This window comes from Ascidiella aspersa, chromosome 4 (assembly GCF_963924565.1).
Source record: "Ascidiella aspersa chromosome 4, kaAscAspe10.2, whole genome shotgun sequence".
NCBI lineage: Eukaryota > Metazoa > Chordata > Ascidiacea > Phlebobranchia > Ascidiidae > Ascidiella > Ascidiella aspersa.
In genome coordinates this window covers 20035758-20061632 of record NC_139450.1, presented here as the reverse complement: position 1 = coordinate 20061632, position 25875 = coordinate 20035758, and the positions used below count along the sequence as shown (strand labels likewise).

At 38.6% G+C, this 25875-nt stretch overlaps 1 protein-coding gene across 2 annotated transcripts in view; it reads left to right on the top strand.

Annotated features, from left to right (window-relative positions):
* LOC146148600 (properdin-like) overlaps window positions 1–25875 on the top strand; it is a 50264-nt gene that overhangs the window by 5870 nt on the left and 18519 nt on the right. For both annotated transcript variants that reach the window (XM_083387454.1, XM_083387455.1), the window contains exons 3-6: window positions 5501–5681; window positions 7003–7173; window positions 8636–8791; window positions 12372–12533. In XM_083387454.1, coding sequence (XP_083243580.1) covers window positions 5501–5681; window positions 7003–7173; window positions 8636–8791; window positions 12372–12533 — 670 coding nt within the window. The remainder of the gene's footprint in view (window positions 1–5500; window positions 5682–7002; window positions 7174–8635; window positions 8792–12371; window positions 12534–25875) is intronic.

The window sequence follows — 25875 nt, the reverse complement described above, 5'->3', positions numbered from 1 at the left end:
GATTTCTATACCCAGATTGTAACTGATGGCTGCCGTAGCAGTGGTAAAATTGGACCAGACCGTAAGAAAGGAACTTGCCTTTAGATCTGGTCCATCAATATTTTGGACCGATTCATCTGTGATTTTACAAAGTATACAAAACGACAAGCGCCGATTTCCACTATTTGTGTCGCCCCTTCATCGAAAAACAATTGGAAGCATGTACCAACCAAACTAAATCCCGCTGAGTTGGCGTCGCGAAGCGCAACCGCCGACGTACTCGCTCATTCTGATTTGTGGTTCCCTGCACCAGCATTTCTAAAAGAAGGGCCCGATAAATGGCCGAAATTGTTTGATACCAGCCTTACAAGTGTCGACGTAGTCGTAAAAGAAACCTACTGGAGTATTTACTGTCGTGGTGGACTAACAAATCTGCTGTTGGAAAGATTTTCGTCCCTGTATAAGTTGTGAAGGGTGGTGGATGCTACGTTACAAGTCGTATCTACTGGCAAAGTTCCCCAAAATTGCTTGTAACGCATTGACGGACTTAAAAAATGCGGAAATGAAGTTGTTTACGTATGAGCAACGGAGTCATTTCGCCTAATGGATGATTGGAAGGATACCAAAGTCGTCACCAATGTTACGACTGGATCCATTTATGGCGGATGGGGTTCTCCGAGTCGGGGGCCGTCTAGAGAAGGCACCAATTGCATATGAAGCACGTCATCCGGCCATACTACCTCATAATTCGTTACTGACTGATATGATCATCGTTCACTTCCACGAGAGATCAGGTCACTCCGGATTGAATCACACGCTCAACTTGCTAAATCAGCGTTTCTGGATTGTGAAGGGCACTGTCGCGATTCGTCGCGTCCTAAATAAATGTTTGAAGTGTCGGCGCCGTCATGCTAAGCCTGCAAGGCAGTTGATGTCTAACTTGCCTCCTGCTCGTCTACAGATGAATTTACACCCTTTCGCATACATTCTAGTGAACTATTTTGGACCGCTGCTTGTAAAAAGAAGACACAGCGAAGTAAAAAGGTATGCTTGTTTACATGCCTAACCTCAAGCGTTCGCCTCGAGGTTGCATTTGATTTGAGTACTAACGCCTTTATAAATGTGTTTCGCCGCTTCGTTGCTCGGCGAGGTGCTGTGTTGCACATGTACACGGACAACGGAACCAACTTGGTGGGAGCTGAGCGATAACTCCGACAAGGCATTTGCGAGTGGAATCAGTTCTGCCAGGTGCATTCTCTCCTCCCTGACTAATGAACGGATCCTTACCGATAATCAACTTTAGACGATGCTTGTGGAAGTGGAGTCGCTTTTGAATTCTTGTCCATCTACGCCAGTCACACTGGATGTCGGTGATGACTGGATGTCGATGACTAACTCCGAATCATTTGCTGAGAGTGAGCCTGGATGCTGGTTTGCCACCCACCGCCACAAACGACCGTGACTGCTATGCACGTCGAGGTTGGCGACACGTCCAATACCTTTCAGATCAGTTCTGGAAGCGTTGAATATTTGCGCACCATCATTCAAAAAGGGCATCATAAGAAGAGGAACATAAGTGTTGACGATATCGTCCTCTTGGTCGAACAGACAACTCCGATGTCGTCGAAGTTGCATCCTGATGAGCATGGAGTTGTACGAAACGTCCTAGTTCGATCGAAGGGGAATGAATTACGGAGGTCAATTCTTAAATTGTGACTCGTCGTTCCCGCTGACACCGGGGCGCCTGATGACCCAGTGGCAAACGAGCAAAACTGAACTTCGCGTCGACCGGCGCATTTGGCGAGCGCGTCAAAATTTGTGTATTTAAAGTGACTTGTAAATTTTGGGGGAGTGTTATAATTTGTCCACGCTGTTAAAATATTACATTTGATGCATGGAGGTGCATCGTGATAATCTTTATCATTTTGTTCTGTCATTTTGTAAGTTGTTTCAGTTAAATTCGTTAAAAGTTATTTTGCTTGTTGTTGACTGGTGAATGTACTTAAAGGTGTTTAGGTAATATTAAACCATCAAGATAAGTTTATTAAAGTAACTGTATTTGTATACTGCAGATGTACAGTATGTAAATTGTGGCTGTAAATGCAGTGAACTGTTAATGCCTGAAAGTGTCGATAACTCGGTAAGATACGTTGCATTTTTACTAATGCTTGGTTACCACATAAGTAACTTAGTTAAACTGAACTCGTGATTTATTTCCAGTTTGAAGTATTGTTGACCAAACCCTTTGCACTGTTTCGTTGTTTTTCTTCTACGTTTTTGGTGAGTTGAATTGTACATTGTGACTTCTTAGTGTTGCGTTGTGCTAATGAGAATTATGTTTTCACAGCTTGCCGCGCTGCCAGTGTGGGCTATACGGTCACGGTTTTAAAATTGTTCGTGATTGCTTCAATCAAAATAAAGTAATTCGTTAGAGGTTTTAGATTTTCTGTGGATACTTCGACCACTATCGGTGTCACACCTTTAAAGCAGAGGCAGCGTGTGACGTGGCTAGGAAGCTGGCCAATTCCATAACAGGCCGCGTTACACTGAGGGTGAGCTCGCATGATGGCTTACCACCCACCGCCATAAAGTCCTTTACTGCTATTCTCGTCGAGTCGTCCAATACCTTTCCGATCAGGTCTTGAAGCGTTGGACGCTCGAATATTTGCGCACCATTATTTTCCGTCAAACATGCCATCTTGGATAGAACAACATAAGAGTTGACGATATCGTCCTCTTGGTCGACAACACTACTCCGAGATCGTCGTGGTCAGTGGCGTAGCCAACCGAAAATTTTTTTGGGGGCCAAAAAGTTTAAACTTTTTTGTTTAGCCTTTGTCATTAACCGCCGTAACGAACACTATAACAATGTTAACAAACCGAGCAGCAGCTGACTGAATGTTAACGCAATACTAAAAAAATATGGAAAGAGCAAAACCTGTCTAAAAGTAGTAAAATTACATTACTGCATAGCAAACGTAATATTAACTACATCGTTTGTGACGTAACAGTGCATGACAATTGAAGGTGTGGCATGCCTGTGATCGACTTTTGTGATACTGCTAACAAATGCTAAAAAAACTATTATTAAGAGTAAAATATTTATACATTTTTGGGGGGGCCATGGCCCCTCAGGCCCCCGTCCCCCTGAATCCGCTATGGTCGTGGTCGCTTGGAAGAGTCGTCGCCGTCCATCCTGACGAGCATGGAGTTGTACGAAACGTCCTATAGTTCGATCGAAGGGGAACGAATTACGGAGGCCAATTCATAAGTTGTGTCTCGTCGTTCCCGCTGACACCGGGACGACTGATGGCCCAGTAGCATTTGCACCGCAGGCAAACGAGCAAACGCGTTGATAGGCGTATTTGATGAGCAAGCAAAAATTTGGCGGTTGAAAATTAAAAGTTGACCCGAGCGCCTTGTCAATTTAGTGTAAAAATTTTTCCACCGCTACCATATTGATAAATTATTATATTTGACGCATGTCTGCGCATCGTAATTATAACCTTAAATCAATTTGTTCCATAATTTTGTAAGCTGTTACAGTTAAATTCGTTAAGTTAATTTGTTCGTCGTGACTGGTGAACTAATACATGCTTAAGCAAAATTAAACCATCAAGATACCGTTTATTATAACACCCTTATTGTATATTGCACATGTACGGTATGTAATTCGAGGTTGTAATTGTAAATGCATTGAACTGTTGGTGCCTGAAAGCGGTCGCTCACTCAGTAAGATATGTTGCTTTTATATTAATTCTTGGCTACCATTTAGGTGACTTAGTTAAACTGAATTCGTGATTTATTTACAGCCTGAACTATTGTTGAACAGACAGTTACTATTGTTTCGTAACCTTACATTTCTTCCACTTTTTGGTGATTTGAATTGTGTATTGTGACGTCATAGTGATTTGCGTTGTGTTACGAGAATTATGTTTTCACCGCTTTCTGCGCTGCCACTGTGGGATGCACGGTCACCAGGGACGTGCAGTCAGGGGAGGCACTGCCTCACTATCAAGCAAAAGTTATATCAGTTATATCTCTACCGCAAATTTTACGTTTCTATACCTAAAGCGTGCTTTATTTGTTCTTCTATTTCTGTTGTGTTATTCATATCAAGCGTTTACGCGGTCAAAATCATTGAATTACGCAAAGTGAGGCAGCGCCAAGCCGTGCCTCTCTTCAGATCACAGAAGTGCTATGCACTGTATTATGCGTGCCCTTTTCTTTGGCTAATTCTCTCGGAAAACATGATGAACGATTTAGCTAAGATTTGAGACATGCCTCAATTGTGACGTTCCAGCTATGAAACCTTTTTTCGTCCAGCTTGAATACCCGCATAGTACTTGTACTTCTTGTAGTGTAAAGCTCTAAAGTTGAAGTCATAAATAAAGGCAGACCTGTTGCAAATTTAAAACTTTTGCATCAGACGACTGGACAAAAAAATAACACGCAACTTTCAAAGAGAGCGGTTAAAAAGGAGTATATGTGTAGCTGACATAGGCGTAGCCAGGAGGGCCATGGCCACCCAAAAATTTATAAATATTGTACTCTTAATAATAATTTGTTTTGTAGCTTTTATGAGCAGTAACCTACCACAACAGTCGATCACAGGCATGCCACACCTTCAATTGTCATGCACTGTTACGTCATAAACGATGTAGTCATTAATACGTTTTCTATATTAATGTAGTTTGACCATAGTTGCCATTCTAGATTATTTTAATCTAGATTTAGATGTTTTGATTTGAATCTAGATGTAGGATAATGCAATCTAGATGTTAGATGTTTTTTTAGATTATTATAAAAAAAATATTCTGTAATCTAAATTAGTGACAGATTCGCTATCGACGATAAATATTTCAGTAATTTTAAAAGTTTAAAATTTTTGCGATTGAAAAATAAATAATGAGGTATAAAATCAAAAATTTCAGTAACTGGTCATGTTCAGTAAACTGTTTTATAAAACAGAAAATCTTAGTTCTAAAGCTTCGTGCAAGACCCTTCATGCACTTTATACGACATTAAGCTTTAAATGTTGATGTTTTTGTCCAAAAGTATTGAATATTTAAAAAAATCCCTTTTAGATTATTTTTTAGATTTCTCTACAAAAAATCTAGATGTTTCTAGATTAATTTTTTGTAATTCTAGATGTTTACCGTAAGGAAAAAAATGGCAACTATGAGTTTTACTACTTTTTAGTCGTTTTGTTTTTGATCTCTGAATGGTTTTTGAGTTTATTTATTATTTTATTGTCACGATACCGTTTTTGTGGTTGTTAAAGAAAAACGTAACTCGAAAAAATTTGTGCCTCACCATCTAGGAACCTCACCGCACGTCACTGACGGTCACTGTATTAAAACTGTTCGTGATTGCTTCACTTAAATAAAGTAGCTAATCCGTTAAGGCTGTTTGTTTTTTACCCAAAACTATATAAATCAATATAGCATGCTAAACAACGAACATTAACCGATGAGCTTTACATATCGTGTGTATTATGCACTTATTTCTTTACATGTAGTCTTGTTCCTCACTTCGTGGCCGTGTCTCACCATGGACGCAGTGGAGTGAGTGCACACGAACCTGCGGATTGGGCAATCAAATGCGCAGACGTTCATGCAGCACCTCTGTTTGTGCTGGTGTCATACGTGGAAAACATGATTTGGAACAACGGAGGTGTTCGTGGAGCGCATGTTGTCCAGGTACATTTTTGTCGTTTAAATTAAACATATTTAGCCAGTCGAACAGTTAATAGCTTTAAATTACTGATTCTCAACTTGGTCCAATTGGTGAAGTAGCGGTCCCGTTATTACCGAAGACGTGTATCGGTAATAAATAGTTTTCCGAATATAGGTAAATAAATAGTTTTCCGAATTAGCCGGTTGTTATAAAACCGCTGCAAGGACTAAATAACCATCGGCTAAGCACGTCAAACATCTTTACGTTGAAAACATTAAAATTTATTTTTTATTAGGGCAATATGCCGAATTTGATTTTTTATGTCAACGCAGGTAATTGCGCTTGAAAAAAAGGTTTTGCGCGGTTAGTTAAGAGGTTTTACGAAATGTCGCGCCCGCGCCCGGGGAGAGGCGAGCACACGACGGGGAGTCGCCGGTCCTTTTGTTAGTCGAAGACGACGTTGCTCTGCCACCGACCGACCGGGCGAACATGTTGCTACATCTCACAAATCTTCTCTTTCATATATATAAAGATGCACGCCAGATCAGAAAACCCAGCTTCGCAAAGAAGCGTAGTTACGAAACGAAACTTACTTAAGTTTTTAAGTTCAATGACATTACTCCACTGACTTTTGGCGCAGTTAACAGGGATTCGCATATTGTATAAAATATCGTCTAGTGGTTTAACGGAATTTGCATTTGCAGAATTTAAGGCCTTTAAGGTAAATGAATTCCTTAAAGGGGACGAAAGGGTAGTAAAAATGCCAAGATGTTGGCACGCAGCGTTGAGATGAAAAACAGGTTTTGCGGCGGGTTTAAATCGTCCCGGTGCGACCAAATTTTTATGCTTCCTTTTCTTGTGAAGTTGTTCCCACATTCAAGATTGTGAATAGTTTTTATTCTTTTGAATTCGCTTATCTGCTTTTATACTTCAAGTTTCAGTCGTTTCTTTGGAGCAATTATCCTCATAACGCCATTACTTTGCTTGAATAAGCAACATAGATAAAATTGAAATTCTTAGGTTTTTTTTTCAGGTTGTCAGTTGTTAATCGGCCTTTTTAATAGATTTACTTTTTTGAGAAGAACTTCCCGTTGGATCGCAAATTAGGGCTGAAATTCCTTTATCAATTTTGTATCGGACCGATGCTACTGTAGAAAAGGTGCGATAGTATTATTTGCATTCGGCTTAGATCCGACTTTGTGGGACATCGCTAATAATAACTTATTGTTTGAACGAGAACATAGTCAAGTTTTATATAAACAATATACACCTAATTAGTTAAATTGGTATACGGTTGTTTATCTTAGCGCGGAGAGGTACATTAAAATGTATTTATTCATGCAGTTAATGGCCATTGGTCGAACTGGTCTGAAACCACTGGATGTACAGTAAGTTGCGGAATGGGATTTGAGTTTCGGTCGCGACTCTGTAATTCTCCACCGCCAAGTTGTGGTGGAACAAATTGTCAAGGAGATCATAGGCAGTACAAGGATTGTGTTGGAACCAAATGTATCAGTAAGTAAAAACGTATAGTTTGCAATAAATTAATTCCTTTGCGTCTAGTTATTTTTAATACGTGGAATCCAAGTAGACAAACTTTTATCTCTAATGACACTTTTCGCCGACTACAAGGCTAAGAATTTATGTGTGCCAGCAAGTTTGCTCGGAATTTAGACAAAGCACGCTTCAGGCCAGCACCCAACTAGACGAGTCAAACGATAACGCTCTTCAAAGTCACTTGGTCGCCTTTGCCTGATACGAGAACGATGTACAGACTACTGCTGATGTGAAAGATATTGTGGATTCCTTTTTATTGTCAACCAATTAAGCTGGCAGAATTTCAAGAATATTTATATGGATGGTGCCCGAGCAATGTTTGGCGTTAAATAGGGTTTCGTTACACTGGTGAAAATCGACCGGCATCATGTCACGTCTTCTTCGTCCTCGAACTGTTAACTACACCGATGCAGTCTTCCTCTAAAGACTCTACTTCGATTTTTATTGGAAGTTACAGACGTTGCGGCCAAGATGATTAACTCGTTCGTTCGTTCGTTTGAGAGTAAAAAATAACCGCATGTTGAGAAAAAAATGGGACAACATAAGAGGCTTTTTTTATACCGAAGTCCACTGGCTGTCGAGAGGCAAGTGCCATTTTCGGCTGTATGAACTTCAAAGTGAGGTAGAAACATCACAATGAAGAGTTTGTTGTAATACTTGCATAGATACCAATCCGATGTTTTTGCAATCCCAACGAAATGAATATTCTTCGCAAGACCATGAATTGGCATTTAGTCATGTTAAAGACATTCTGGCTGGGTCAGCTGCGCGACTTGAACATGCAAGAGTATGAAAAGGGTCCACTACCCTGTTTTTTTGTTTTCTTTTTCGTTTTGTTTAAGACGCGCTTAAACATAAATAGGATTGTGTTGTCGATTATAATAAAAACTTATATCACACAGCAGCTTAAAATCCGCTCTATCGAGTTTCGATCTTAATTCGATACGCCGCTGCATGTTTTATTGCACAAAGATTTGTTAAAACTAAAATTTACCTTATTGCTGAAGAAGCAGAGAAGTTTGCCGGAAATGGCCACGTGCCCCAGTTACCCGGATTGTACAAGAAGTAAAAACACTATAGTTGTTTAGTAAACTGATTGTTTTTGCTGCCTGGACTCAAAAATTAAGCAAATTCACCAAGTTCATTAGCTTAAAAAATGCCACATATGTTAGAAAAAAAAAAAAGTAATTTGTCACAGTGGTGGTATACACTAATACTGACTTATATATGGAAGTCAAATTTCCCATATTTCATATGCTTACTTTTAAAGTAATTTATGTTTTAGTCGTAAAGTAGCCTATGTTGCATTTCCGAACGTACTGTATGAACTCTGTGAAACTATGTCATTGTATTTTTGCTATTACATTGCAATCGTAATGTTACGATCCTTCACACAGAAATATTCCTACTTTTATTATAGAAGCCCAGTGGGGAGAGTGGTTTGAGCAGGGGCTATGTAGCACAACATGTGGTGAAGGAAAAATTTTGCGATATAGGGAATGTCAACGACCTCACGGCGACTTTTGCTCAGGACCATCTCAAGATTACATTCCATGTAAAAACAAACCATGTAGCAGTAAGTCTATAATTCATGTCTAAATGTATACTTTGTGTGATTATTCCTAATTGATACTGTAGAAATAAGGGTGAACTATATGAAGAGTTTGTGACGAAATTGGGAAACAGCGGACATGGCGTTTATTTCGCACAACGTGCGCAAGAGTGTGCACGCGGAAAGTGCGCACATTTTTTTAGAATATGCGCATATTTTAAAGTGCCTTTAAACATGCGCGCACTAGTCTTTCAGAATGTGCACATTTTTACTGATTATTGTTAGGAAAAGTTAGAAATATTTCAATCGAGAGTCGGAGAAGGAGCGAGAAAAAGATTTTGGAAGTAGAAAGAGGTTAAAGAAGAAGTATAGGAAGAGTTGTCAAAGAGTGGGATGAAGAGTTGGATGAAGATTAAAAAAAAATTGTTGAAGGAAGAGTTAAAGGAAGAGTTGGAGGAGAAGTTAAAAAAGGTTGATAAAACAGTTGGAACAAGAGGTGGAAGAAGAATTACAGAATAGTTACAGAAAGAGAAAGAATAGTGGTTGTGTAGGTTTTATTCCGACTTTTAGTTGTTATTTTAATTTGTCGTAATTTTGGTCTTTTGCGTTGGTGATATTCCAATTCGACTCTTATTGCTGGAGTCCATTCCGAGTATTAACTAAACAACGACCAATAGCGGCCATCAAAGTTTTTTTTACAAACTCTTTATTGTGAAACTGGACATAATGGCTGTTTTTTTTTCTCGACGAAATGTTGAACGTTTCTATAAAGAAAAGCCCCTATGCTGTTCCATTTATTTGCTTCGATGTAGTTAACAGAGCAAGGACGTGACATGATGCCATTCGATTTTCACCAGTGTAACGAAATCACCTTTAACGCCAATCATTGCTCGGGCACTTTGCCCACTCCTAACCCAAAATAAGGACAAACTGACCGATGCACAAACAGCGGCGCTCAAACGTCCATTCGAATAATGACGTCAACACGTCGATCCCGGAACGACCGACTGCGACTCTCTTTTGTCCCATACCTTCATTTTTGTTGCGTTAATTGTCATTTAATTTAAGCCATCTAGTCTAGACCTTTTCCAGATGTGCATTACGACACGTTTAGGTCTTGTTCTAAAGCTGTCATGTCCCATTCTGTCGTACTAAATACTGCGTGTTTAGGTTTTATTATGTCGTTGGTCCTAATACTATGGTTTTATAGATAATTTCGCTAAATATTGTTACTTCAGAGCAGTGGTCGGCAAACTGTGGGTCGCGGCCCATATGTGGGCCTCTAAGCCATTTTAAGTGGGCGACCAGCTATTTTTTATAGTTTAGTTTTATCCGGTAGTTGTGGGCCGCGATAGCCGTGCATTAATTGGACTGTATTTTTAATTTGGTGTGACTAAGAGATTTATTTTGGCTCATTGTTTCACCACAGAGCCTGTAGGACATGCCCCTACTAAACTATACTTTTAGACAAGTTTGACTATATGTAAATGCAATTTTTTTCGAGCTTCGTGTGAACTTTCCTCTGTTTTTTATTTCCCTTCAAACTATTCAGCCCAACGGCAATATGCATTTATTCTATTGCATCTTGTGTCGTGTGAACTTCTTATAAGTTAGACTGTAAATGCCGTTATTTGGAACAATATTCGAATGTTTTTTGTGTGCTTCATACGTTCTGTATCCAATTTTACAGTTTTGTTTAAAAAAACATTTTTTTCGCACGACGCCCGAATATAGACTTGATTATTAGCTGCATATTTGCACTAGTTCACCCGAGAATAATATTTTTTTTAATTATTGTACAAAATCGTGACTTTGTGACGTCATTCATAAATATTGCATGCCCATACCCGTAACAAAATACCTAGATCCTCCCCTGTTTTTCTGTTGATTTACGTAGTGGACTTTTTATAGCTTTTAAACGAGTATTTTGGGCCGCGACAACTAAAAATTGCCGACCACTGCTTTAGAGCAATGTTCCTCAGTGTGCCGCGAGACCATGCCAGGTGGGCCGCGAAATTCCCGGAGGTGTGTTACTTTTTTACGGATTCTTTTTAACAATCAGTCGAATTAACGCGTAAAATGTAAATCTTATCAAGGCGTATTTTAAACTTGGTATGTTACGACTTTGTCAGCAAGTATAAGTTAATGCTTTTCCATTCAGTATTGTGAATAAATTAACGTGTGTCGTGGACGTATTGTATTGTTCACTGACAGAGATCAGCTTAAATCATTCCTTTGTACGAGAGACGAGAGACACAAGCATTGTTTCTATGATAAAATACAGAAGCGCTAAATCAGTTTCCCAAGTACTGTCACCTAGTGTTGGTGATTACTGACGAGTAAGCATTTTGTACTGATTCAAAAAACACCCTGGATTTTTTAAACTATGTCCTCGATATTGGGTTGGTGTGCAACCTGCCAACTCTGCACAACCTTCTGAGTCACCCTAAAGATTAGTTTATTTGATCCTATCAGTTTATTTGACCAACGAGGCGTTATGTATTTGCGAATTGTCAGTTGGAGACTGGAAGATCATTTAAGACTGGCCGAAAACACCGCCAAAGGGATGTCACCAACAACGACACAAGAGGGTCTAAACTATGCAGTATCCCGGACCACCAAATTGATTTAGGTACCGCGAGAGTTTGACCAAAGGAAAATATTATCTTTGATATCGTGAAATATTCACCAGAATGGAACCACTATGAACATTAGAACAGACGTTATGCTCAAAGCGTGCTATACTGACACCTCCTCAAGGACTAGGAGCTATACAGTCATTCGTTTTTGCAAATTGTTTTTTTATGGTGTTGCTGCTTACGTTTTTTCTTTCCTTTTTTTCTTTGTTGTTTACCATTGTACTACGAAGATTCGACGTCTTTTACCCTGAAGAAGGCGACTTGAATTGGTACCCTATACGTTGGAGAACAAATATAATAACCAGAGGAGCTGTTTTAACAGAAAAGAGAAATTGTACTTTGTAGAGCTTATGGGCCATACTACGCAAGATTCCATAGAATGCATATCGCCTTTGGGCTTAATAGTTTTGGGTAAATAAAAGACGGATAAAAGTTGACACGAAGCTCAAAAAAAATGCATTTACCTTCTCAAAAGCTAGAAGTATAGTTTAGTGGGGGCATGGCTTAGAGGCCCTATGATGCAACGATGAGCCAAGATTAATCTCTTAGCTAAACCAAATTTAAAATGCAGTACAATGAATTTGTGAAAAAAATTTAAAATGCAGTACAATGAACTATTAAAAAATAGCTGGTGACCAACTAAAAGGCCCACAAGACATATACCTGTCGTAATGAGTCCTTTGAATATTCTATCATACTAACGAAGTCATGGATTGTTATCAGTTCGACCGGTTGAGTTTTTGCCAAAAAAATCGGGTATTGTGGTATCGAAAAGAATTAAGAGATTAGTACCATATTTCTTGTTCACAAATTCGCTCTATTTTCATGTTAATTCAATTGTAAATGGTTTTAATAATACCACATATTGCAAACTTAAAATTTAAAATTCCATTTAAATAGACCTTATTTAACATTTTTGCAGCACCGTGTAATTAATTAATAAGCTTTTTTTGCTTCGGATTAAGTGATGTGGTGTCCTTGGAGTCAATGGACCAACTGTAGCAAAACATGTGGACGTAGTTTTGGATCAAGGAAACGAACTCGTTTGTGTGCATGTCCGCCAACGTCCTCACCAACTCACTTGTGTCAAGGAAAGGCGCAAGAATCTGCTCCTTGTTACACGACAAGTACAACTTCCCATTATTATTAATATAGCCGTATATTTGTTTTGCGGCAAATTATTGTATGTCCCAATAGCTAATTTCTATCAATATCAGGGTAAAAGCTCTATAGATATATCAGATTTTAAATTCCTAATTTAACTCATTTAATTGTAGTCAGCATTTTTGCATTCAATAATATTGGTTAGTATTCCAAAATAATGGTTTGGGAGTTTGGTGCTAAATGGCCATAGCCATAACAATTGCTCCACATAATAAGTATGTTGCACTAACAAATTGAAATCAATACGGCGCCACACCTACAAAGTGATGAAACGCTACATTGTCGAATTCCGAATGTCTCGAGAAAAATTGCTTTTCAATCATTTATCTTTTAAATTGTTAGTTTTACGGTCATCCTGAAACGCCCCTAGAAGTCTGGACTTACCTCGGTTTAGCTTCCCGACGGCATTTTGAAAAAGTGGTTTTCAAAACTTCAATTTAATGCTTTAGCATTTGCTTGCGCAATGCACTGTATCATTATGAGGGAGAATATTTTTTGACCTGAAGAAAATAAATTTTCACCTGAAAAATTAATATTTTGACCAATTTGAACCTAAATATCATACTTTTGGATAAAAATTTTGACCTATGAGGAATAGATTAATTTAAAGCAGTTGTTCCCAAAGAGGGCGCCAGCGCCCCCTTTGGGTCGTTGGCGCCTCTCAAGGGGGCGCTGGCAAATAAATGGGCGATTGGGGGGCGCTCATAATAAATTGGGCAGTAAGAGAACAGTGCCAAAGTACACATTCGCACTGTTTGTATAATAGTTTTATGTTTCGATTTACTTATTTTACTAGGCCTATCCTGTTTTCGGTTGCATAGTCTAAGAAATTTCGATTAAACTCAAAATTAAATACATTTGTTTGACTTACTATTCTTATGGTTACGTTAGTAGACCATTAGAACACTATTGTGTCAAAATATTCTTTTTCAAGGGTATTTAAGCCTCGAGGAAGTTACTGTGATTGTTAATAGCAATATTTTTAGATTTTACTTAGTGAGCCGGTACCTGGTATAGTTATTTTATTCCGTCCTTAAAGTGCTAAATAATGAGTTCAACCAAACGAAAATGCAGGCAATACAATTCAAGTTATCTCCAGTATGGATTTATTCTAGCCCCAAATTCCGAATCACAGCCGATGTGTTTGCTGCGCTCTATAGTGTTTTCTAATGAAACGATGAAGCCGTCCAGAATTGCTGAGCATTTAGCAAAATTCACCCAGATAAAGTAGGCAGGAGTGCAACATTTTTTCAAATGTTCTGGGACAATTTAAAAAGACGGAAAACTGTTGGCACGATATTTTAACCTTTCCCATACAAGTAATGATGGATTATGTGCGTCTTACAATTTGTCTTTGATAATTGCGAGAAAAGGCATGTCGCATACGATAGGACAAGAATTGATCTTGTCATCAGTAAAGGCAGTTTTGGACACGATCTGAAGTCAGCATTTTGCAAACAAAGAAGTTTCTTTGCAAATATTAATCAGTCCAACGAAGACTCTGTAAAAGCGAGTTTTGTTATCAGTGAAATGATAGCAAAGTCATCACGGCCCTTTACGGAGGGTTTGTTCATAAAAGAATGCCTTGTGAAAACAAGTGACATTTTATGTCCTGGTAAAAAAAAACTGTTTGAAGGTATATGCTTATCCCCAAATACAGTTGCAAGTAGGGTCACAGATTTAGCTGCAAATGTGGAGAAACAATTAGTTGCGACCGCAAAGGACTTCGAAGCATTTTCGATTGCCCTTGATGAGAGCACAGATGTGTCAGACACCGCACAATGTGCTGTGTTTATCAGGGGTGTAGACTGCATTCTAAATCTGATGGAAGAGTTTCTGGAATTAATACCATTGAAGGGTACTACAACTGGACGAGATATATTTCAAGCCTTGGAAAAGTGCTTCGAGAAACATGGCTTGCCATGGGATAGGCTTGTATGTTTGGCCACAGACGGTGCACCGGCAATGCGTTCTAGCAATGTGGGTGTAGTTGGATTTGTGAAAAACAAACTAAACAGTCTTGAAACCGAAAGAATCAGCTTCGCTAGTGTACACTGCATTTTACACCAATAAGCCCTTTGTAGTAAAAGTCTACAAATGAAGGAGGTCATGGATGTTGTTGTTAAAACAGTCAACTTTATACGATCTCGGGGGTTGAACCACAGGCAGTTTAAATCAGGTGGCTGAGTCGTGGAAATGTTTTGAAGCGTTTCTTTGCACTCAGAAATTTATGAAAATGAAAAACAGGGCAGTTCCTTTGTTGGCTGATGCTACTTTTCAATGCAATCTTGCTTTCCTAACAGATTACACATCATTTGAATGAATTAAACTTGAAGCTTCAAGGTAAAAAACAAATTATTGCACAGATGTATGACCATGTGAAATCGTTCAAAGTCAAACTACGTTTATGGTTGAAGCAGTTGGGTGAGGAGAATTTGGCTCATTTCTCAACTCTGAAGTCTTTAGGAAAAGTTAAGGCTGAATGCATGAGAAAATATACAGATTTGTTGTCTAATTTAATTCAGCAATTTGACGTGCGCTTTGCAGAATTTGAAGTATTAGAGCCGCAGTTTCGACTTTTTTGAACGCCATTTGCTATAGAAATTGACAATGTAGCCGAGGAGTTGCAAATGGAGTTGGTGGAACTTCAATGTGATACTATCCTGAAGCAAAAATATGCAGAGGTAGAAATTTACGATTCTTATAGATTTCTTTCACGAGAAAGGTTTCCGAAGTTACTCTCTGCTGCAGCAAGAATTATTGCAATGTTTGGAGGCACATATGTATGTGAGCAATTTTTTTCATCGATGAAGATCAACAAGACTGTGCTAAGGTCACGTATCACTGATGAACACCTGCAAGCAACTCTGCGATTGGTTTCTGCTGACAAGTTGAAGCCCAATATCGAGGTCCTTGTTCATGAAAAACGCTGCCAGTTAAGTAGCCAGAACAAAAAACAACTAGCCTAACTCATCAACCTACTTGTGTTTATCTTTTATTGTGTTTATATTTGTGTTATCGTTTTATTGTGACATTTCATCGTGAATTGCGGCCCTTGGGCATTTTACACGTTCCCATTTGGCCCTCAGAGCTTTTTGAGTTTGAGACCCTTGGCCTAGTGTTTACTTTATTTTATTTTATGGGTTGTTATAAATAGCGTTATTTACCAGAGTAACTTTTAAATATGATTTACTAAGAAAAGCCTCTTTCTGAAAGGCAAAGCGCACGAAAAAAAATCCCGCCTTAACTTATGACTTATATGCGAAAGGGATAGTTTCATTTACGTAAGTTTGGCAAAGACTATATGCAAATTTTACTTTATCAAAATATTAACTTTATATTTAATTTCATTTTGCCACTTCAAAACAAAAATCCCATTCCCAGAGACAGTGACAAATAGGCACTTTCCGCGTCAAAACTTTACCTTTGTGAAAACTTTCGAGTTTTTTCCTTATGGTTCAATCTGGCGACACAGTTCACGAACGCCATATAAATGTAGCTTCTCGTAATGCTTCCCTGTGTTCTACGATGGGTAAAACATTAATACATGGCCTCATCTCTTCAATATATACTACGACAAATAAATTCAAATTCGACGAGGTATTGGGGGATATTCGAAAAATATATTTGATAAATAGACTTTTGTAGGTAATGCGTACGGCCATACTATTAAATTTTGGACAGCTGACATGTTTAAAAAGAAAATATAATCATTCTCTTAATATAATCATACTTGCCAATGAATTACTAAGACGAGCCACTGCGCACAATTAACGACGCACTGCGGGACAATAAAGCGCAGCAGGCGTTCAGTCACTTCGTCGCTTCGCGAGCTAAACAAAGCAAGCCACTATAACCGAATTCTGTATTGAGTTTTTCTACCGCTAGATGGGAATTGATAGCTACAGAGAGCTAAAACGATGACGTCACAATATCTTAGGTTGTTTGTCCCCCAATCGAAGGTACCTAGGGGAATAGACTCATAAACTTGTTGCACATCTACATAGCACTATATGCCTTGTCTGAAAATTTGAGAATTCTACAATGTATTCTTCTTCTATAAAGCTTCGGACAAAAATTGGTCTGAAACATTTGAGGGCAAAAACAAGATATGTACCGAAAATAAATTTTCAGTCTATATAATTGTAAGCACGTTTGGATTCGCTGCTTTTAGAAATGCTATTAAGCCACGGTTAACGGCCCATCATAGATGGGGCATTGTCAGTTGCACACGCTATGAAATTGGTAAGTGGAATTTTTTTTTTTAAATATGTTTAAACTTTTTGAAATATTGTCTCACCCCGGTGTTAAAGCGTGTCACAAATTTAATTATTTTAGACCTTTTTTGCCGAACTAATGCGATCGGTCGCGGGAATCGCCGTTAAGATGAGAGGGGTTGGTAGCCGATGTCGCATATACGGGCGGCTGTAGGTCGCATATACGGGCGGTGATGTCGCATATACGGGCGAAATTCTCTACCGAACATACTATGTGGTGTAAGGCGTCGGAATGGCGTTCTATCAGATTTTAGTAGGCCATTATGAAGTGTTTGTGTTGCCTGATAGTTATGACGTCATGTCATGTCTTCATCGTGACGTCACGCTAATCAAAGTGCTGTAGTAAATAGCTCATATTTGGCTAGGTCGCATATACGGGCGTTGGCATAATGTCGCATATACGGACGAATTTCTCTACCGAAAATACTGTGTGGTGTAAGGCGTCGGAAAGACGTTCGAACAGATTTTAGTTGGCCATTATGAAGTGGTTGTGTTACCTGACAGTTATGACGTCATATCATGTTTTCTTCATGACGTCACACTACTCAAGTGCTGTAGTAAATAGCTTATATTTGGCTAGATCGCATATACGGGCGTTCGCATAATGTCGCATATACGGGCGAATTTCTCTACCGAACATACTGTGTGGTGTAAGTCGTCGGAATGGCGTTCTGTCATATTTTAGTTGGCCATTATGAAGTGTTTGTGTTCCCTGAGAGTTATGGCGTCATATCATGTCTCCATGGCGACGTCACACTACTCAAGTGCTGTAGTAAATAGCTCATATTTGGCTAGGTCGCATATACGGGCGTTCGCATAATGTCGAATATACGGGCGAATTTATCTACCGAGCATACTATGTGGTGCAAGGCGTCGAAATGGTGTTCTATCATATCTTAGGTGGCCATTATAAATGTTTGTGTTGCCTGGTAGTTATGACGTCATATCATGTCTTCATCGTGACGTCACACTAATCAAGTGCTGTAGTAAATTACACTTATTGGACTGACTTGTTAACCACTAAAGGTCGCATATACGTTGCAGTCGCATGATGCTGCATATACGGGAGAATTTGTGTAACTAGTACACGAAGAGGTGTATGGCGGACTCCAGCCTTAAGATCGAGATAAGAACAGCACCAACGTCAGAATAAAATGCAATTCGAAATAAGGCCAAAATAGGACCAATACCTAATGGTATCAGTACCGTGTAAATCGGAATAAGTCATAAATCCGTCGGAGTAAAACCTAAAAGGTCAGAATCAGGTCTAAACAACACTTTAACTAAGCAACCCCATCCCAAAGTACAACACTAACCCATTTTTTTAACTCCACCCATTACCCACCAATAACTTCGAACAGGACTAAAAATCTGGTGCCGTCAGGGCACCGGCCAGACTAGGGCGTCCAAACGTAGTCACCAAAACGGCCGATGCCAGACTGATGGCCTCCGATCGTCCCATACCCTCTGTCGACTCATCGTATCCCGCCGAGGCTTCAACGACCAGAGACGCTATTTATTTAACATGTTGGCATGGAATGTTTGATTCTATCGTCCGAAAACGTAGTAGTTTATGTCAATCTGGTCATTCACCCGGAATGGCCGTTTCAATTGTAGAAGTAGCTTGTTGGTTTCCGTTGAAAGCAACATTAAGTGCAATTCAAGGCGAAAATCCCGTAGGATCTTGAGGGACTTTCCTGAAGGCGAACAGCAATGCATGGATATATCCTACGTGTTCAATTGTTTGGGCCGATTGTAGCACAGGCTCCTTTGTACTTTTGAGCACCCTTTTGCACATCGGATGATACAGGGTCGTGAATAGATGTTTTATTATGCTGACGCTTTTAGTGATTCTTGCTAAAAAAATACAGCAGCTGCCAATTAACACACACAAAATACATTTATATTGGAATAATAAAAAAGAGCACAAAGTCGCTTTGAGTGCCATTGCATGTTTTTATATCATCGAAGGTATAACGGCCCTATTTAATTATAATTTTGCTAACTTATAGATAAACGATAAAAGTAATCCACCGTTTGAATTTTTTATCCATAATTTTATAAATTTTTTATCCATATCTACATAATAAAAGAGAAAGTTTGTGAGATGTGTGTGTGTGTGTGTGTGTGGCAAGATGTTCGCCCAGTCGTTTTACAATATGTTTGTGTTACATCACAATGGAAATGTTACGTCACACTCAATGCGATTTACAACATGGTACAATGTTACCAAGATTGTGTTTAAGCAGGTATCCCAAGCCCCAGCGTTAGTTAATTTAATATAGGTATATTTAGAAGTTTTTGTGGACCCCCGGTTGAGAACCACTGTTATAAACTATTTTAACAAACGTGTGCAACGTTCCAAGTAAAGACTTAAGTTTTATACCCACGCAATACAGGAGAGTTCGCGAAAAAAGCTTTATTGCAGCAGTTAACAGTAAGTTAAAAATTTCGAATTGCTTTTCGTAGGGGGTGTGCAAGGCAGAGGAAAATTTGTGGATATGGCACGTATTTCTCAAACGTAACAATTCTATCTTCCTTTTTACTTGCAGGCAAGAAAATGTCCTCTTTTTGGGTGCTAAAAATAAAGTAGCCCTAAACTTCACTATCACATATCAAACGCTACCATTTACGCGGTGACAGATCTGCTATTACGTCACATTGCCTATTCACTTCTGTACAGTTGTCACAATAACGTTGGGTTATTTTTGTCACCGCGACCAGAGATACAAGTCATTGCCTTATTTGCCAGCAAATAATAGCTGTTAAAAAGGAATATAGGATAGCATGCGTATCGGTACTTTGAAACAATGCACCGCGATAAATATGATGCTTACCAGGGCAAAAGAACTAAAACCCGCATTTTGCAAACCAAGAATTTTTTTGACAACATTAAGCAGCCCATATCTGTGGGCAATTCTGAGATTGGTTTCTGCTGACAAGTTAAAGCCAACATCGAGGAGTTCATTGTCCATGAAAAACGCTGCTGGTTACGTAGCCAGAAGAAAAAACAACTATAGCCTAGATCAGGGGTGTTCAAATGATTTCTGCCATGATCCACCACAGCCAAACCTGACAACATGATGATCCACCAAATACGAATAGTAAACATATTGGACACGCTTTAATTTTCATGGTGCTTTATTTATGTAAACGCGATAAGTTTAATAGTTAATCTTGTTTAGTGTTTGTTAACCTTTGTAAGTCAGGGCGCACGTAGCGAGCGAAGCGAGCGCGATTTTTTTAGGTATACCGGCATTTCTTTTAAATTTCTTGCAAGTTTTTTATTACATTACCGAAATTACACAATGTTAAAAAATATATATCCAACATTTTTGAATGCTTTGGAGCATAATGGTTGGAGGTTGTAGTAAGACGTAATAAGAATATCAAACCCCATACAGAAGTAGGTATCATTTTGAACGTTTCGAATAACTCTTTATTTATTTTCAACATAGAGACATGTTGAAAATGAATAAAGAGCTATTCGAAACGTTCAAAATGATACCTACTTCTGTATGGGCTTTAATATTTTTGAATGCGTTTTCCATTAACGGTAACGAAGCGCTGATCTAGTTCAAACGACCGCATCAAAACGTAAACAAGCCGGACGCAGAAAGATGATTCCCTCGAAGCGGGAAAATTTTTCGCACTTACGAGTTAAAATAGTCAAAAAGTATTTGAAATGGACTCGTATCTAGTTTGTCAAAGAGGCAGCGGGCCGAATAAATTACATTGGCTGGGCGCATCCGGCCCGCGGGCCGTAGGTTGCCGACCCCTGTTTTAGACTTTAGGTCTTACAATACCATCGAATTGGGGCTTTCTGTCGCTGACTGATATCCTCAAACGCTCACAAAAATTAGCATTTGGGAGTCTCGTTCTATGATTGATTTTTTACAAAATTCATTAACACTGACAATTTGTATTTACATGAAAACATTATTTTTAAGACTACATTAAAAGATCCGCACAAAACGCTGAAAAGATCCGGAACCGGATCGCGATCCGCCATTTGAACATGACCGGCCTAGATCATCAGCCGCCTTGTGTTTATCTTTAATTGTGTTCTTATTATGCGTTATTGTTGGTTGACATTTCATTATGAATTGCGGCCCTTGGGCATTTTACACGCACTCATTTGGCCCTCAGAGCAATTTGAGTTTGAGACCCTTGCAGTAGGCTATTGAAACAACAGATAAGTAAATGAAATATAAATGTCATGCTTATATATCAAACTGGATTTATTGATTAAACACAGTGGTTCTTAAATTGAGGACCGAGACTGAAGTGACATGAAGGATTAGGAAAAAAAATTATTTAATTTTAAGTTTTTGCTAACACAAATTATTACGCGACCTATCCAAATATGAGTAATTTGATACACCGCTTGATTAGTGTGTCGTCACCATGAAGACATGATATGACGTCATAAATATCAGGCAACACAAACACTTCATAATGGCCAACTAAAATCTGTTCGAACGTCTTTCCGACGCATGTTCGGTAGAAAAATTCGCCCGTATATGCGACATTATGCGAACGCCAGTATATGCGACCTAGCCAAATATGAGCTATTTACTACAGCACTTGATGAGTGTGACGTCATGATGAAGACATGATATGACGTCATAACTATCAGGCAACACAAACACTTCATAATGGCCAACTGAAATCTGATAGAACGCCATTCCGACGCCTTACACCACAAAGTATGTTCGGTAGAGAATTTCGCCCGTATATGCGACATTATGCGAACGCCCGTATATGCGACATCACCGCCTGTATATGCGACCTACAGCCGCCCGTATATGCGACATAAACGCCCGTATATGCGACATCGGCAACCAAACCTAATGGTTAAGATCGGCTACCCGCCGACTTGGTTTCCCGAAGGGAATAGGACATTGTGTGAATTTCATTGTGTGAAGCTCTGTTTTCTCAGCTCTGTGTGGTATCTTTGTGTGCGATTTCGTTTTGGATTGCGCCGTGTTGCGCTGGCGCCCACTTTGGGAACCACTGATTTAAATTAATCTATTCCTCATAGGTCAAAATTTTGTCCAAAAGTATTATATTTGTAGGTCCAAATTGGTCCAAATATTAATTTTTCAGGTCAAAATTTATTTTCTTCAGGTCAAAAAATATTCGCCCTCATAACGATACAGAGCATTGCGCAAGCCCCCTAGGTCACGAAAGAAAACTTACGAACGTTTTCAGAATCTCAAAAATCAAACCTTTCGAATTCCTGCTAATTTTTTCTACGAAAAAAAAACAAAATAATCCAATTTCATATTGTTCGTCTACTTTATTATTAGGGTCCGCACCATGGGAAAAAAAACTTAAAAGTGAACAAAAATTTTAGATCTAAGCCGTACTGTACACCAGTGGTCAGCAACCGCTGGTCCTGGTACGCCAGGGGTCTTTGCGACGCCTTACACCACACAGTATGTTCGGTAGAGAAATTCGCCCGTATATGCGACCTAGCCAAATATGAGCTATTTACTACAGCACTTGATGGGTGTGACGTCATGATGAAGACATGATGTGACGTCATAACTATCAGGCAACACAAACACTTCATAATGGCCAACTGAAATCTGATAGAACGCCATTCCGACGCCTTACACCACACAGTATGTTCGGTAGAGAAATTCGCCCGTATATGCGACATTATGCGAACGCCCGTATATGCGACCTAGCCAAATATGAGCTATTTACTACAGCACTTGATAAGTGTGACGTCATGATGAAGACATGATATGACGTCATAATTATCAGGCAACACAAACACTTCATAATGGCCAACTGAAATCTGATAGAACGCCATTCCGACGCTTTACACCACAAAGTATGTTCGGTAGAGAAATTCGCCTGTATATGCGACATTATGCGAACGCCCGTATATGCGACATCGGCTACCAACCCTGATGGTTAAGATCGGCTACCCCCCGACTTGGTTTTCCGAAGGGAATAGGACATTGTGTGAATTTCATTGTGTGAAGCTCTGTTTTCTTAGCTCTGCGTGGTATCTTTGTGTGCGATTTCGTTTTGGATTGCGTCGTGTTGCGCTGCCGCCCACTTTGGGAACCACTGATTTAAATTAATCTATTCTTCATAGGTCAAAATTTTGTCCAAAAGTATTATATTTATAGGTCCAAATATTAATTTTTCAGGTCAAAATTTCTTTTCTTCAGGTCAAAAAATATTCGCCCTCATAACGATACAGAGCATTGCGCAAGCCCCCTAGGTCACGAAAGAAAACCTACGAACGTTTTCAGAATCTCAAAATTCAAACCTTTCGAATTCCTGCTAATTTTTTCTACGAAAAAAAAACCAAAATAATCCAATTTCATATTGTTCGTCTACTTTATTATTAGGGTCCGCACCATGGGAAAAAAAACTTAAAAGTGAGCAAAACTTTTAGATCTAAGCCGTACGTACTGTACGCCAGGGGTTTGTTACCTGTAGGTCTGTAGCAAAGTTTCAAGAATAAATTTTTGATTTAAACCCGAACTGTACGTAAAAAACCTGGAAAAGAGTCACAATTTAAGTAATTTTATTTTCAAAACACATTAACTGACGTTTAAATATACTCCATGGTTGATTGGTATGACAAAAAATCCCAGCTATACTATTAAGCTCTCGTGAGGTTTAAAACAACTAGTGTGCTCTCGCCATATGAGTTACAGTGTATAGCACGTTCACAACATTGTGTAGCACGTTCACAAATACATATTTCCATTGCAAAATCTAACTCCTAGAACTTACAATCTATCAAAAAAATGGGATAAAATATCACGACGTTCAAGCGTGCTAACCCTATAAAGTGCAATGGAATAAATCATGCAAACAATGTTTATAAACAATGTCCCATAAAAACATGATATATAATTTTGATATTTGAGCAGGAAAGGTTTTGAAAAAAACGTATACATTTTACTTAGTTTTAGCAAGTTTTAGTCTCTATAGTTTTTTATTTTTTTGCTTTATCTGGCAAGCCTTGTAGGCGTGTTTATTCTATACTTTTCAGGTGTCGGTCGGTGGTTCGTAGTCCTAATTTTTTATATTGCAATCATATGCTTTTTTAAAAGTTTTTGTATTACGTAACTATGGAAAGTGTCGTGACGGACCTGGTCAAAGGGGATCTGAAATATATTATTATGTATAATACATAGTGTGACTTCTTTTAAAAGAATGCTTCAAATATCCTTATTTTTAACAAGCTGGTAGAATAGGAATAGGTCATGATTAGGGTTATTATTTTTGACTTTGTCAAAAAAGTCAAAATTAAAAAAAAAAATATATAAAAAAAAACAAACTATTTTTACATAGCTCAAAATTTATTTAAGTCATAATCCATTAAAAATTCACATAAATTGTTTACAAAATTAAAAAAAAAATCCAATAAGCTTTTTGAAATTGTCTGTCAGTTAAAATTCTGTCAATAAATGTAGTTATGAGCTATATTTAACGACATTTAACTATATCTTTATAGCAGTGCTTTTCAACCGAGTGTATCATACACCCTAGGGTGTACCATAATTTTCTAAGGGTGTACCTCTTTGATGGGGTGTACAGGGGTGTAATATAACGCATGACAATAGGTCGATGACTAGCTATCTGATAGGAGTTGCGTTACTTTGCCGCCTCTCACTGGCCATTGTGAGATATTGTTCCTATTATCTTATATTATAGTGCAACCACTTCTGTAGTAACTTTGTACCTGTAGTAACTTGTGTTTTGAAATGTCTTTGTGGCTATTCGACATAAACGACGTAAACGATGTTGAAGTAAGCATCTGCAGTTTTTGCTGTACACGTTTAAGGTTTGTCAGCACAAAATAGTAACTTAAGAATATCTGAATTAAAAGTTTGTGACACACTAGTTAGAGCAAAATATGGTTGCAACGATGCCCTGAGGCAATTTCAAAAACCTACAACTGAATGTTTGTGGTGCGGGTCAAACACCAAAGCACCGCGGGCCACATATTTTGGTTCTGCGCGTAAAATTTAGAAGAGTAACTTGGGCTACTTAACCAGTGAACTTATTGTATACGATCATATTTGGTTTAAAAGGCAGAGTTTAAACAGTTTAAAAACTATACTTAATTTTCACCCGATCCGTGAAATTAGCGCAGTTCTAAGCAAAAAGGTCTAGGACAATTCGGGTATCCAAGGGATCAAAAAGTCTGACTTTTAGGCTTTAAGGTCTTAAACAATGCACTAATTTGACTTAACGAATCTGCATAAGAAGATCAAGTTTAATAATACTTGACCCACTCGAACCCAAACGATAACCAGCACCCTAACTCAAATATTGTGCGTTTATTTAATTATTACATAAACACTTCCAATACATCAATGTGTTACGTAACAATCCTATATATATATAACATGGACGAGAAATTATCTTATGCCCACCAGAGTTTGGGCTTTTTCCCCAGCGTTTAAATAATTATTTAATTAACACACATTATTTCGGTTAGGATTCGGGCTAGCGTTATTCTTATCTTTTGTGAACTTTCAATGAATATTTTTAATTTATCTATGCCGGGAGTTTACATAAAGATTCAATTAGTACATTGCCACGACCTTAAGGTCTAAACGTCGGACTTTTCTGCCCTTTGATGCCCAAATTGTCGTAGACTCTTTTGCTTAGAACTGCACTAATTTCTAACTGATCGGGTTCGGGTGGAATTCTCAACATTCCTAAATACCGAAATCTCAGTAAAAAAGCGATTTCCATCCTTGTTAGCATGTCAACGACATACCTTTGCGAACAAAGATTTTCTGCTCTTGTTGAAATTAAAACCAAAAAAGAAATTTTATCAAGGATATCTGCTTATGATAGGAGCACTCGAAACACGGCTACTGCCTCGGTTCGCACAAATGACAACAGCAACGCTCGCATTAAATGACTGATGAAATTTTGTATTTGTATAAAGATATACTACGGATTTTTTATACTTGCAGCCCTGCTTATCCTTATCCGATTAGGATTACTACAGATTCGTTGTATTGCGTGGACTGGG